Consider the following 15,492-nt stretch of genomic DNA (forward strand, 5'->3'; position numbering starts at 1 on the left):
CACACAACCCTTCAAGAGAACATAATGTGCTACCATGAAGGATAGACTATAGTGGCACTACGACTTGGGGTGGCCCAGTCACCAAAACGCCTTATCCTACTATACACGCCTCGCACAGAACAGTAAGGCCTTTTCATGGCTAACCGCTAATAACTTACATAAACAGAAGCACTTATATTAAAAATCAAGATATGAGGCTGCTATTTATGCATGTGAAGAAACAATAAATGTAGATGTAATAAAAAATAAAATAAAACACTTCTAAGAGTTTAGCAAATACAGCCTCACCGGGATTATACAGTAGGTGATGCAGTTCCTTTTACACAGAGAACTTACACACAAAGCAAAATTGTATGAAGTGTCTTTGTTTATTCTGTATTCGTAAAAGTGTAATATATAAACAGATGAAGGGAAACGGTCTGCTGCAGATAACAGGGAGGTCTATTCGCAGATTATAGTCCGTGACTAAAGGTAATAGAAAATGGTTTCCAGGTTAACATCTCCAAGCAAAAATCTGACAGCTCTCAAGTACAAATCTATGGAGGGTCCTATGTTAAAATATTTAAGGAAAGGCTACAGAAAGTAAGGGTATGGCACCCAATACACCAGCAGACCTCAAGATACCCTATCAGCCCGGAATACATACTATTTACCGGCGGACGGGATGCCAACTGTCAATATCCCAACAGTGGCATCCCGTCCGTCAAAATGCCGGCAGCTGGGCGAGCGCTAAGAGCCCCCTTGTGGGCTTCTCTGCGCTCGCCACGCTGCGGGCTCGGTGGCTCACCACAGTATCTATTCCCACTCTATGGGTGTCGTGGACACCCAAGAGTAAGAATAGCTCAGTTGTGCCAGGATTCCGGCTGTAGGTATTGTCGGCTGTCGGCATTTTAACTGCAACCCATCAGCCCTGATGTATGCTTGTGTATAGATAGCATTATCAAACTGACTGCGGTACTGATTTAACCGCATGTGCTTAGGGATGTAGGGTGCGCCGTGAGGAGAGTTTAAGAACCACCGCTAAACACCATAACCTGTACAGAAAGGACACCTCACCTTGACATCCATAACCTTGGTGATCTTCCAGAAGTCAATCAGCAAGCCGATGCCCACGCTGACCTGCACCACAAAGTTGGTCTCATTGTCCAAGATGTAAAGCAGGACCACAAGGGACTGAAATACCCCAAAGATGACCGATCGCACGGAGAGTCCCTCCAGAGACTGGCGACTGTTCCAGAACTGGATGTCTGAGAGAGGCAAGAAACAAATAAATGAGAACAACCATACTATACATAGAACTTTTACTATCTTTTGACTAGTGCTAGTTATGTCCAGAGAAAAATACGTACCATTTTTAAAAGCCAGAAACTCAAAGATGCTGTGTACAATGGACACAGTGATGGTAAGAGCAAGGAGGTAGGGGTTTGTCTCCAAAAGAGCCACCTAGAAAGATAATCATCATTTATACACTTGCTGGTCACATACTATGGAAACTATACATATTTTGTATCATTGCATTTGACTGCCAGAATGAGAGCTGGTTTTAGTTACTTTTTATGATTTATTGCATATACTAAACAAAAAGAACTAAATAAAAAATGCCTAACACTCTGTGAGGAATGTTTCCAAAAAAAATGCAACAGAGTCGTACTAAAATGCTTGATGCCCATCCTGAGTTGCTGTCTCCCTGTGAATTGTTAAGACTATGGGGTATATTCAATTGAAGTCGAAAGCTGCTGTCTGTCGAAAAGACGTCAGTTTTCGACTTTTAGGTCGGAAGGGGTTCCGACCTATTCAATATAACCCCAAATTATTCGACAAGCAGAGGAATTCGACCTGTCGAAAAGTACGTGGATTGGCGGAATAGCTGTCAATCCGCGTGCTTCTGTCGAAAACGGGGCCAAAACCGACCGTTTTTATCACCGTTTTCAAACATCTCAAAACAGACTTTAAAAACGGTTGGATTGAGATGAGGGAGCAGAGGAGGAGGAGGAGGAGAGGGAGGAGGAGAGAGGGGAGACCAGCGGGGAGACGGGGAGAGCCGCGCTACAGCAGTGACTATAGCAGCATAGCCGGAGCAGCGTCCACCCGGCTCCAGCAAGCGAGACCTGCTGGAGCCAGATGGACGCTATCGTGAGCGGCGGCTGTGACACATCCTTCGGCTACGCTGCTATATCGCTGCTCTCCCCCGCCTCAGCTCCCGCATCTCGATTCGACTTTTTTTAAAGTCGAATTGAGATGGCATTGAATAGCCCTTGTCGGATCCATTCCGACAAATGAATGTCGGAATGGATCCGACTTCAATTGAATATACCCCTATGAATATGAACCATGACTATAGATTAAGCTTACAATAAACATGATGGTTACAGGCTCACTTGATTGCTCGACAATGTAGCCCCCAGTTTCCAGTCTCCAGTACAGGGTTCCCCCTTGTATCTTATTGTTTACACCATTCCTTACATGACACACTTCTTAGTTGCCCAGCACTTGCCTTAATAGAGTCCTGCTCTTCATCTGACTGCTCGTACATGTCATCTCCAAGAAAGCTCCAGGGACTGCGCGAGTTCTGAGCTGCGTAGAGCTGCCACCGCCACAGGGACAGGGGACAGAATGACAGTCGCAAGGGCAAACTGGTTACACTGGAGTTTACTGGGATATAATCTTTCTGAAGGTTCCAGTAGTCGTTGAAGTATAAGATTGGGTAGTAGTCACCACTGACAGCATCAAATTTCACATCTATGGTGGAGGAGATTTAATCGTTAGGGAAGCTAAAGAGGAGACGGAGCCATTGCACCAGTGTAGCCAAGGAGGAGGTGGAACCAAGCATTAATAATCATTACGTCAATGTAGCAAAGGCAGGGTTTGCGCAAAATATGGGACATAGATCACACGTGTCCTGCAAAGGCTCATCATGCACCCAGCAACAAAACACAAATCCAGATCCTCCACTCCGGATTAATGTTAAAGTTTGGCTGTTTGTTGCGCAGTGGTAAGCCATGGAAATTGAGTAAACATGGAGGCTGTTATAGGCTATGTGCATGTAATGATGAAATTCTTGTATGAGGATGGCTTGAAGACTATAGGAAGGCTCCCTCCTTGGGTCACCAGCCTGTGCAGTGACCGGGGTCCAATTCACATGGTGTGATTCTGAGCAGGAAAAATGGGCGTTTAATGTTGTGGGCCGTGCATTTAGGGTTCATGTCTATGGAGGAAATGTCCGGGATCAGGCCACAAAGTGGGCAAGTACTATTTACGATGTGTCTATCGACTGATGTAGATATGTGGTGGGGAGGGGGGCAGTAACTACTGCAGAAATGCAAAGATGTGGGTGCTAAATTACTGATATAGTTGGGAACCGACTGATGGACTACTAAGGTACAAGTCTATGGTAAAGAGTTTGATGGGGTCAGTAACATGCACAGAACTCAATTAGTGGTATGGAGCTGAGGGTGTATATCAGAATAGAGTGATCATGTTATATTAATGGCTGGTGTGAAAGAACTTAGGTACATGCAATTTGATCTTAAATTGAAGGGATCAGTGTTAATTACATGAAGGTAGAAGTGGTCTGTCTGGACAGAAACAATGGATACCAGTAGAAAATAAGATTTTACTCACCGGTAAATCTATTTCTCGTAGTCCGTAGTGGATGCTGGGAACTCCGTAAGGACCATGGGGAATAGACGGGCTCCGCAGGAGACTGGGCACTCTAAAAGAAAGATTAGGTACTATCTGGTGTGCACTGGCTCCTTCCACCATGACCCTCCTCCAGACCTCAGTTAGGATACTGTGCCCGGAAGAGCTGACACAATAAGGAAGGATTTTGAATCCCGGGTAAGACTCATACCAGCCACACCAATCACACCGTATAACTCGTGATACTACACCCAGTTAACAGTATGAAATATAACTGAGCCTCTCAACAGATGGCTCAACAATAACCCTTAGTTAGGCAATAACTACATACAAGTATTGCAGACAATCCGCACTTGGGATGGGCGCCCAGCATCCACTACGGACTACGAGAAATAGATTTACCGGTGAGTAAAATCTTATTTTCTCTGACGTCCTAGTGGATGCTGGGAACTCCGTAAGGACCATGGGGATTATACCAAAGCTCCCAAACGGGCGGGAGAGTGCGGATGACTCTGCAGCACCGAATGAGAGAACTCAAGGTCCTCCTCAGCCAGGGTATCAATTTTGTAGAATTTAGCAAACGTGTTTGCCCCTGACCAAGTTGCAGCTCGGCAAAATTGTAAAGCCGAGACCCCTCGGGCAGCCGCCCAAGATGAGCCCACTTTCCTCGTGGAATGGGCTTTTACTGATTTAGGATGCGGCAATCCAGCCGCAGAATGCTCCAGCTGAATTGTGCTACAAATTCAGCGAGCAATAGTCTGCTTAGAAGCAGGAGCACCTATTTTGTTGGGTGCCTACAGGATAAAAAGCGAGTCAGTTTTCCTGACTCCAGCCGTCCTGGAAATATAAATTTTTAAGGCCCCGACTACGTCCAGTAACTTGGAATCTTCCAAGTCCCTAGTAGCCGCAGGCACTACAATAGGTTGGTTCAAATGAAAAGCTGATACCACCTTAGGGAGAAACTGGGGACGAGTCCTCAATTCTGCCCTATCCATATGGAAAATCAGATAAGGGCTTTTACATGACAAAGCCGCCAATTCTGACACACGCCTGGCCGAAGCCAAGGCCAATAACATGACCACTTTCCACGTGAGATATTTCAAATCCACAGTTTTAAGTGGCTCAAACCAATGTGATTTTAAGAAACTCAACACCACGTTGAGATCCCAAGGTGCCACAGGAGGCACAAAAGGGGGCTGAATATGTAGCACTCCCTTTACAAATGTCTGAACTCCAGGCAGTGACGCCAGTTCTTTCTGGAAGAAAATTGACAGAGCCGAAATCTGGACCTTAATGGAACCCAATTTTAGGCCCATAGTCACCCCTGACTGTAGGAAGTGCAGAAAACGACCCAGCTGAAATTCCTCTGTTGGGGCCTTCCTGGCCTCACACCACGCAACATTTTCGCCAAATACGGTGATAATGGTTTGCGGTTACTTCTTTCCTGGCTTTTATCAGAGTAGGAATGACTTCTTCCGGAATGCCCTTTTCCTTTAGGATCCGGAATTCAACCGCCATGCCGTCAAACGCAGCCACGGTAAGTCTTGGAACAGACAGGGCCCCTGCTGTAGCAGATCCTGTCTGAGCGGTAGAGGCCATGGGTCCTCTGATATCATTTCTTGAAGTTCTGGGTACCAAGCTCTTCTTGGCCCATCCGGAACCACGAGTATCGTTCTTACTCCTCGTTTTCTTATTATTCTCAGTACCTTTGGTATGAGAGGCAGAGGAGGGAATACATAAACCGACTGGTACACCCACGGTGTCACTAGAGCGTCCACAGCTATTGCCTGAGGGTCCCTTGACCTGGCGCAATATCTAGTTTTTGTTTAGGCGGGACGCCATCATGTCCACCTGTGGCCTTTCCCAACAGTTTACCAACAGTTGGAAGACTTCTGGATGAAGTCCCCACTCTCCCGGGTGTAGGTCGTGTCTGCTGAGGAAGTCTGCTTCCCAGTTGTCCACTCCCGGAATGAACACTGCTGACAGTGCTAAGACGTGATTTTCCGCCCATCGGAGAATCCTTGTGGCTTCTGCCATCGCCATCCTGCTTCTTGTGCCGCCCTGTCGGTTTACATGGGCGACTGCCGTGATGTTGTCTGATTGGATCAGTACCGGCTGGTTTTGAAGCAGAGGCCTTGCCAGACTTAGGGCATTGTAAATGGCCCTCAGTTCCAGAATATTTATGTGTAGGGACGACTCCTGACTTGACCAAAGTCCTTGGAAATTTCTTCCCTGTGTGACTGCCCCCCAGCCTCGAAGGCTGGCATCCGTGGTTACCAGGACCCAGTCCTGTATGCCGAATCTGCGGCCCTCTTGAAGATGAGCACTCTGCAGCCACCACAGTAGAGATACCCTGGTCCTTGGAGACAGGGTTATCAGCCGATGCATCTGAAGATGCGATCCCGACCACTTGTCCAAGAGGTCCCACTGAAAGGTTCTTGCATGGAACCTGCCGAATGGAATTTTGCTTCGTAAGAAGCTACCATTTTTCCCAGGACTCGTGTGCAGTGATGCACCGATACCTGTTTTGGTTTCAGGAGGTCTCTGACTAGAGATGACAGCTCCTTGGCTTTCTCCTGCGGGAGAAACACTTTTTTCTGTTCTGTGTCCAGAACCATCCCCAGGAACAGTAGGCGTGTGGTAGGAACCAGCTGTGACTTTGGAATGTATAGAATCCATCCGTGCTGTTGTAGCACTTCCCGAGATAGTGCTACTCCGACCAACAACTGCTCCTTGGACCTCGCCTTTATAAGGAGATCGTCCAAGTACGGGATAATTAAAACTCCCTTTTTTCGAAGGAGTATCATCATTTCTGCCATTACCTTGGTAAAGACCCTCGGTGCCGTGGACAGTCCAAACGGCAGTGTTTGGAATTGGTAATGGCAATCCTGTACCACAAATCTGAGGTACTCCTGGTGAGGATGGTAAATGGGGACATGTAGGTAAGTATCCTTGATGTCCAGGGATACCATGTAATCCCCCTCCTCCAGGCTTGCAATAACCGCCCTGAGCGATTCCATCTTGAACTTGAATTTTTTTATGTATGTGTTCAAGGATTTCAAATTTAAAATGGGTCTCACCGAACCGTCCGGTTTCGGTACCACAAACAGTGTGGAATAGTAACCCAGTCCTTGTTGAAGTAGGGGCACCTTGACTATCACCTGCTGGGAATACAGCTTGTGAATTGCCTCTAGCACAGCCTCCCTGCCTGAGGGAGTTGTCGGCAAGGCAGATTTGAGGAAACGGCGGGGGGGGGGGGGGACGCCTCGAATTCCAGCTTGTACCCCTGAGATACTACTTGAAGGATACAGGGATCCACCTGTGAGCGAGCCCACTGATCGCTGAAATTTTTGAGGCGGCCCCCCACCGTACCTGGCTACGCCTGTGGAGCCCCCGCGTCATGCGGTGGACTCAGAGGAAGCGGGGGAAGAATTTTGATTCTGGGAACTGGCTGACTGGTGCAGCTTTTTCCCTCTTCCCTCGTCTCTGTGCAGAAAGGAAGCGCCTTTGACCCGCTTGCTTTTCTGAAGCCGAAAGGACTGTACCTGATAATACAGTGCTTTTTTAGGCTGTGAGGAAACCTGAGGTAAAAATTTTTCTTCCCAGCTGTTGCTGTGGATACGAGGTCCCAGAGACCATCCCCAAACAATTCCTCACCCTTATAAGGCTCTATGTGCCTTTTAAAGTCAGCATCACCTGTCCAGTGTCTGGTCTCTAATACCCTCCTGACAGAATGGACATTGCATTAATTCTGGATGCCAGCCGGCAAAATATCCCTCTGTGCATCCCTCATATATAAGACAACGTCTTATGTTCGCAAAATAGTATCCCTGTTTGACAGGGTTACAGACCACGCTGCAGCAGCACTATCTGCAAGTCTCAGTCTAGTACCTGAGTGTGTAAATACAGACTTCAGGATAGCCTCCTGCTTTTTATCAGCAGGTACCTTCAAAGTGGCCGTATCCTAAGACGGCAGTGCCACCTTTTTTGACAAATGTGTGAGCGCCTTATCCACCCTAGAGGATATCTCCCAGCGTAACTTATCCTCTGGCCGGAAAGGGTACGCCATCAGTAACTTTTTAGAAATTACCAGTTTCTTATCGGGGGAACCCACGCTTTTTCACACTTCATTCACTCATTTGATGGGGGAACAAAACACTGCCTGCTTTTTCTCCCCAAACATAAAACCCTTTTTTAGTGGTACTTGGGTTAATGTCAGAAATGTGTAACACATTTTTTATTGCCGGGATCATGTAACGGATGTTCCTAGTGGATTGTGTATAAGTCTCAACCTCGTCGACACTGGAGTCAGACTCCGTGTCGACATCTGTGTCTGCCATATGAGGGAGCGGGCGTTTGAGCCCCTGATGGCCTTTGAGACGCCTGGGCAGGCGCGGGCTGAGAAGCCGGCTGTCCCATAGCTGTTACGTCATCCAGCCTTTTATGTAAGGAGTTGACACTGTCGGTTTATACCTTCCACCTATCCATCCACTCTGGTGTCGGCCCCACAGGGGGCGACATCACATTTATCGGCATCTGCTCTGCCATCACATAAGCCTCCTCATCAAACGTGTCGACACAGCGGTACCGACACACCGCACACACACACAGGGAATGCTCTGACTGAGGACAGGACCCCACACAGCCCTTTGGGGAGACAGAGAGAGAGTATGCCAGCACACACCAGAGCGCTATATAATTTTGGGATTAACACTATATTGAGTGAATTTTTCCCAATAGCTGCTTGTATATACAATATTGCGCCTAAATTTTGTGCCCCCCCCCCCCCCCCCCCTCTCTTTTTAACCCTTTGAGCCTGAAAACTACAGGGGAGAGCCTGGGGAGCTGTCTTCCAGCTGCACTGTGAAGAGAAAATGGCGCCAGTGTGCTGAGGAAGAAGCCCCGCCCCTTTTTCAACTGACTTTCTCCCGCTTTTTCTGGAATACTGGCAAGGGTAATTTTACATCTATATAGCCTCTAGGACTATATATGATGTAGATTTGCCAGCCAAGGTGTCATATATTGCCCTCAGGGCACCCCCCCCCCCAGCGCCCTGCACCCTTCAGTGACCGGAGTGTGAGGTGTGCATGAGGAGCAATGGCGCACAGCTGCAGTGCTGTGCGCTACCTTGGTGAAGACCGAAGTCTTCTGCCGCCGATTTTCCGGACCTCTTCTTGCTTCTGGCTCTGTAAGGGGGACGGCGGCGCGGCTCCGGGAACGAACACCAAGGCCAGTTCCATGCGGTCGATCCCTCTGGAGCTAATGGTGTCCAGTAGCCTAAGAAGCCTAAGCTAGCTGCAAGCAGGTAGGTTCGCTTCTTCTCCCCTTAGTCCCTCGATGCAGTGAGCCTGTTGCCAGCAGGTCTCACTGTAAAATAAAAAACCTAAAATAAACTTTCTTTCTAGGAGCTCAGGAGAGCCCCTAGTGTGCATCCAGCTCGGCCGGGCACAGAAATCTAACTGAGGTCTGGAGGAGGGTCATGGTGGGAGGAGCCAGTGCACACCAGATAGTACCTAATCTTTCTTTTAGAGTGCCCAGTCTCCTGCGGAGCCCGTCTATTCCCCATGGTCCTTACGGAGTTCCCAGCATCCACTAGGACGTCAGAGAAAGGATGAGCAAAACACGGCCCGTTGACCACATGCCACCCGCAAAGCAGTTAGGTCCGGACCCACTGTGTTTCAACAGCTCCCTAAAACCTGCCAAGTAGTCCCCTAGCTCAGCCCACCCTAGAGCTAAGGTACAAGTGCAGCCAAGGAGCGCAGGGCAACGAGGCCGAGCGCAGGGCAACGAGGCCGAGCGCAGCCAAGGAGCGCAGGGCAACGAGGCCGAGCGCAGCCAAGGAGCGCAGGGCAACGAGGCCGAGCGCAGCCAAGGAGCGCAGGGCAACGAGGCCGAGCGCAGCCAAGGAGCGCAGGGCAACGAGGCCGAGCGCAGCCAAGGAGCACAGGGCAACGAGGCCGAGCGCAGCCAAGGAGCACAGGGCAACGAGGCCGAGCGCAGCCAAGGAGCACAGGGCAACGAGGCCGAGCGCAGCCAAGGAGCACAGGGCAACGAGGCCGAGCGTAGCCAAGGAGCACAGGGCAACGAGGCCGAGCGCAGCCAAGGAGCACAGGGCAACGAGGCCGAGCGCAGCCAAGGAGGATGGACAAAATTAATTTGGCTACAGAAGCTACAGAGGAGAATTTACTTTTAGGATAAAAACACAATTGAGGGGATGTTTCGATTGAGTCACGAGGAGCCCTAGTGGTTCTCCTTCTAACTTCCATCTAGACTACATGTCTTAAGAAAGTGAAAGTAATCCTATGAGAAGCACAGAAGGGGAGTTATACAAGTGGTACTAAAGGTCCATACACACTGGGCGATTTTGAGCTGAAAGCAGGTCACTTTTGGTGTCTTGAGCTGCTTTCAGCTCAAAACCGCCCAGTGTGTATGCCCCGGCGATGAGCACTGATGCGCGCTCCCGCTTCATCGCCGGCGGCCGCCGTTCATCTGCTGGTATTACCAGCAGATGAAAGGCGTGGTGGATGGCTTTCCATAGCGTCCTGCTATGGAAAGCCATTCACCCCCGCTGACATCGCCGGGCAGGGGGGAAAAGTGCTCAGTGTGTATGCACGGAGCGACAGAAAGTTTGAGCACACACAATCCCATAAAGGCGGCAAGGACAACTGTTGAGCCACTTTGTATTAAACACAGTCACAGAATGTACAGGAATCCTTTCTGCACACATTTACATACAAATCTATTCCTGTATTACATGGGGAAACTATAAAAATGGTGATTAATGTGCACTTAAAGACAAATGTGTTTATGTCATATTGGAGCTTCACTTACATTGGTCTAGAGGTGGCGGGACACTGCCTTGCACCCATGGAGTGTGGTCATCAACAATATTAATTGTTAAATTTGGATGCCAGTGAGAGATGATCTCGATAGGACCGAAATCCTCAGCTCTCTGAAATGAGAGAGCACAGCTGTCAGTATATGCATAAGGTAACCACAAAGTAAATGACTGCTCGATAACTAGACAGCCTCCCACCTTGATAACTTCTGGATCAGCCTCTGTCTCTCCCGTCAGGAGGTTCTTGGTCTTGAGAAACCGCTTGCGTTTGTATTTATTAAGCACTGCAAGAAAGAGGTGTCACATGAGAGATCGTACCACTCAGTGAGGGAAGACAGTGGCGAGAGAGAGAGAGAGAGAGAGAGAGAGAGAGAGAGAGAGAGAGAGACATAATATATTCTTACTACGAGTTGTATATACAGTGGCCAGCCTCCGATGCAGAGCCTTCTGGCTGGGGTCTGGGTGGAAGCCGCTCTTGGTCAGGTATACGTGAATGTAAAAAGAGCCATTGTTCTGGACTCCCTGCGAGAGACGAGAAATAATGTGTCACCACTACGTAGAAATAATCAGCATAATCACCAACTCATGACTGTGTCTCTGAGCTTCATCACTTTGGGTCACCTACAGCTATATGAAATGAAATCTATAACATAAGTGGAAGCTGCACTGCTTGCTATAACAATATACACAGTGGTCAGGAAAGCGCTGTTTACACAATGCATGAAGCGTTAGTTACTAAAGCTTCCTGCTCAGGAGAACAGACTCATCCTGCACCAATTGTATGATGGTCATAAAACTGTAGAGGACAACGTGTGCATAAGGATATATAGGTTAAACAAGAATAAAAACAAGATGCAAAGCCAATAAAAGGAAAGGAGATTACCCAAACTACACCAATGTACATCTCTTCGTTTATCTCAAAATATCTCCCAACCTGACCTCTTCACAAGATCTACGTCTCATCCACACTCATTCGCTCCCATTCACATATGCAGGACTTTCTTCGGGCTGCACCCATTCTGTGGAATGCCCTCTCATGCACAATGAGACTCTCCTCTAGTCTACAATCCTTCAAGTGTTCCCTGAAAATTTACCTCTTCAGACAAGTTTATCAAAATTCCGGAACCACCTACATAAACGGCATAATCTTTCCCATCCAATTACATCCCCACTGTACAGTCCACACATATTCTCACATATTTTCCCATCCTCCTGACGACAGGCCAACATTGCTGTGACCATATCATATAGTCCACCAAAAACCTTTGCAATCTGGTGTGTAATATGATGGACACTTATTCCTATTTATCAGTGCCTATTTCTCTATAGTTTGTAAGCAGGGCCTTCCAACCTCTATGACTGTCTGTTATTACCCAGTTTTGTTTTATCACTGTTTCCAATTGTAAAGCGCAACAGAATTTGCTGTGCGATTTTATTATAATATAATAGTATTAGTATATTGTATAGGTAAATATACATATATAGGTAGATCTAAAACGAAGAAACTTTTGGTTAGATTATATTAATATCTACCTATAGCTTTATCGGAAATTTACTAATAAGGCGTGAAAGCCAATTACATGGGGAAATACAACTACAGGGCAAAGACAACCATCTTTACATATAAAATTTAGACCGTTCTGAAAGAAAATCAGGATTTTGGTACTTACCGATGAATCCCTTTCTCCGATTCCACAGGGGCCACTGGCGTGTAGTTACAATGGGGAAATAGTAGGCAGTAATTGGGAGCTGGCACTTTAAAATTCTCACACTGTGGCTAGCTCCTCCCCTACTATCTCCCCTACAAGCCAGTCTACGTAAAACTGTGCCCGATGAGAGATGGAATAAACAAACCTTAAGATAGAGGAGGTTAATGACGCCCTGTAAACCAGGATAACCCAAACCAAACCTGGAACAGAACCTGACAAAAACCAGGCTAGCCTGAACTCAACAAGCAGTCATATGGTGATCTGCAAACCTTTAAGCAAAAAACAAGGAGGAACAGCGCTGGGCGGGCGTCCAGTGGCCCCTGTGGAATCGGAGAAAGAGATTTATCGGTAAGTACCAAAATCCTGACTTCTCCTTCATCCACTAGGGGCCACTGGAGTGTAGTTACAATGGGGACGTCCCAGAGCTCCCAAAAACGGGTGGGAGAGCGCTGAGAGTCCAGTAAAAACTGCTCGGCCAAACTGTGATGCAGAGGCCGCAAAAGTGTCAAACTTGTAGAATTTGACAAAACGAATGTCGGTTCGACCAAGTAGCCGCCCGACAAAGTATTCATGGAGACCCCACGGGCAGCCGCCCACGAAGGTCTTACAACGCGCGTAAAGTGCGCTGAAATGGAAAACGGAGGCTCCCTAGCAACCGCCAAGAAGACTGTCTGATGGTCAGATGTATCCAACGGCCCAGCGTATGCTGGGACCCCGGTTATTTAGCACGGGAGCATCGTACAGAACAAAGAAGAAAAACACTTAAATCGAATAGCCTAAGACCTCTGTAGAGAGAGTCGGCGAGCCCTGACAACATTCAAAGAGGACCGAAAAATACTAGTGTCAGATTTATATGAAAAATGGACATCCCCTCTGGAAGAAACGACCGCTGAGGTCGAAGCTCAGCCAGGGGAGTTGCCAATAGAGTACTCCCTGAAAAACAGGCCGAACTTACGGCCGCTAGGCTAATCTCTTTTGGAAGAAAACCGAAAAAGACAGAGACCTAAAATTCCGGTCAGTGTGGTTTGAAGCGCAGCGGAGCAAAACCTCCCAGAGAAACCAAAGATGAATGGTAACTGAAAGAAGGGGAAAACCCCTTTTATCCTCATGTCCCATAAAGTTTTCCAAAAGTGGCAAAAGCGAGAAGAGGTAACAGACTTCTGAAATCGGGGCCCAGTAGGCCTAACCGAACTAGGGAACTCCTCCCTTCTGAGGTCTCGTGAACAGTCACACGGTTAAACGAAACCAGTGTAAGATTGAACAAAGAAAAAGGAGCCTGTTGAAGTAGACAGTCCAGTCGAGGTAGGAGCCAAGGCTCCTCTACTGACAACAGGCGTATCTGTATCTTCAAGTCATGCGTGGCCCAACCAGCGCCACCGAGAGGACTAGCACGCATAATCTCCTCCTGTGTTACTGAACATGAGGTAGAAATAGAAAAGGAGGCAGGATAGAATAACCAGAAAACTCCCCGGAGCCCTGAGGGCCTCCTCGGCTACTGCCGCCAGAGCTCACGTCAGAGAGTAATAAAGGGTTAAAGAGTCAGTCAGAACGCCCTGAGGTCGATCCTAAATCTCCGCCCACAGCGGACAAAACTCCGGGGAATGTTCCCTCACCCGGGAGTCTGACCTGGTGGCTTGACATGGAAAGAAGATTGTTGTCCCCCGCTCAGAGAGGAATGGAGGCGACCACTCACTGCGTCGCAGCTTGACTGAAGGAATAGAGTACCTGGTGCAGACGAAGGAAAAATCCTCTGACGGACCGTGTTGAGAAACGTCTACGAGGAGCATAAATTGGATCTGTGTCGAATCAGAAGCTCCTGGATCCTCCGGATATTCAGAAGCCACCTAATGTACAGAGTGGGATAGTAGCATTAGATTGTCCCATTAGGGAACCAACGTCACCCACTGCCCTTGAAAAAGAGTTATTCTGTGATCTTCCTCAACTCTGTGGGAGCGGAAGAGAGACCAAAAGGAAAGGACTGACAGTGAAAATGAGAATCCTGTAATGCGAATCTGAGAAAAGCCCATCCAACGGAAATCAGTAAACAGGCATCTCTGAAGACAAGGGACACGTAAAACTCCCTCTCTTGTTAAAACTAGCAATCACAGACTAAAAGGATTCTAAGGCCAGAATAGGCCTGTCCAAGACAACTGGCTTCGGAACATGAAAAGAAAACAAAGGCCTGAGAACTGTCCTGATTCAAATGATATGTGAAAAACAGGGATCAACACCCTTTGCGGTTAGAAGCCTATGGAGCGCAGCCTGCAGTATGACTCTCTTGTCATCGTAAATCGGCCGACCCATGCCGAGGGACTCCTGAGACGGTTGTACTCCAAAATCTAGTTTGTAACCGCCCAAGACTTCTCCCACCGACCTGCGCCTACCCTGGGACCCTCCAGGTGGTAGGAAAGTCTGTGTAGTGGGTGTATAGGATGACATAAAATCAGACTGGACCGAGGATGTTGAACCTCTGCTTCAGCTTTTTACCCTGAGAACCCCTGGCGACGGAGATATCGCCCGTGTGGAGTCGAAAGCTTGAAAGGGCACGGAAAAATCTAAAGGAAAGACCAGTAAAGGTCTGTCTTGGAGCTGGGGCAGTAGTAGGAGAAAGCAAAGTGGACTTACCTCCAATGGTTCAAGAAATCCTGCAGAAAGTTCCTTCCCCAGAACCATCTGCCCAGTAGGATTTCATGTTCACCTGTCACTGTCGCAGCCCCAGAGGTCGTCGAGTTAAGACAGCCCAAGCGAAGATGCAGGGTCCGAGTCTGCAGACGTTGAGAACTCCAAAGAACATAAAGCAGAATCGTGATTCTGACCTGTACCAAAGTATCAATTGATCCTGATGCGAAACATCATGTAACCTAGAAGACAATTGTTCCACAACCTACCTGCCCCGGACACGGTAGAACCGCGCTGCCGTATATGTCGATGGATCTCTGAGCAAGGTTGCCTCAGGAAAACGGCAGCTTGATGGACCGGCGATACATCGAGGGGTATACCCTAGAGAGGTTCTGATACCATCTCCTGCCGTCTGCAGGGAAAGGATAGGAAAACAAACATTGTTTGATACCTGATATTGTGTATTCGGGTGTCTGTCGGCCGCCTACCGGAGCCTGCCCAGCTCATCCGAAACTGGACCAGTCGCTGTCATTTCGTCATTGGCGTGGAACCCTGATGGACTTGACGTGTCCGCCTCCTTTACCTGCAGTATCAGATGAACTGCTGTATAATGCATCTGGATATTCTGAGACACTGGTTCAGATCCACAGAAAACAGACATCATCAGTAATGTATGGAATGTTAGCA

General features: G+C 48.1%; 1 protein-coding gene across 2 annotated transcripts in view; it reads right to left on the bottom strand.

Moving 5' to 3' along the window:
• CLPTM1 (CLPTM1 regulator of GABA type A receptor forward trafficking) overlaps positions 1-15,492 on the bottom strand; it is a 115,729-nt gene that overhangs the window by 18,146 nt on the left and 82,091 nt on the right. For both annotated transcript variants that reach the window (XM_063937600.1, XM_063937599.1), the window contains exons 5-10: positions 10,882-10,999; positions 10,676-10,761; positions 10,471-10,591; positions 2,495-2,739; positions 1,350-1,443; positions 1,057-1,247 (exon numbers count right to left, since the gene is read on the bottom strand). In XM_063937600.1, coding sequence (XP_063793670.1) covers positions 1,057-1,247; positions 1,350-1,443; positions 2,495-2,739; positions 10,471-10,591; positions 10,676-10,761; positions 10,882-10,999 — 855 coding nt within the window. The remainder of the gene's footprint in view (positions 1-1,056; positions 1,248-1,349; positions 1,444-2,494; positions 2,740-10,470; positions 10,592-10,675; positions 10,762-10,881; positions 11,000-15,492) is intronic.

This window comes from Pseudophryne corroboree, chromosome 8 (assembly GCF_028390025.1).
Source record: "Pseudophryne corroboree isolate aPseCor3 chromosome 8, aPseCor3.hap2, whole genome shotgun sequence".
NCBI classification, from domain to species: domain Eukaryota; kingdom Metazoa; phylum Chordata; class Amphibia; order Anura; family Myobatrachidae; genus Pseudophryne; species Pseudophryne corroboree.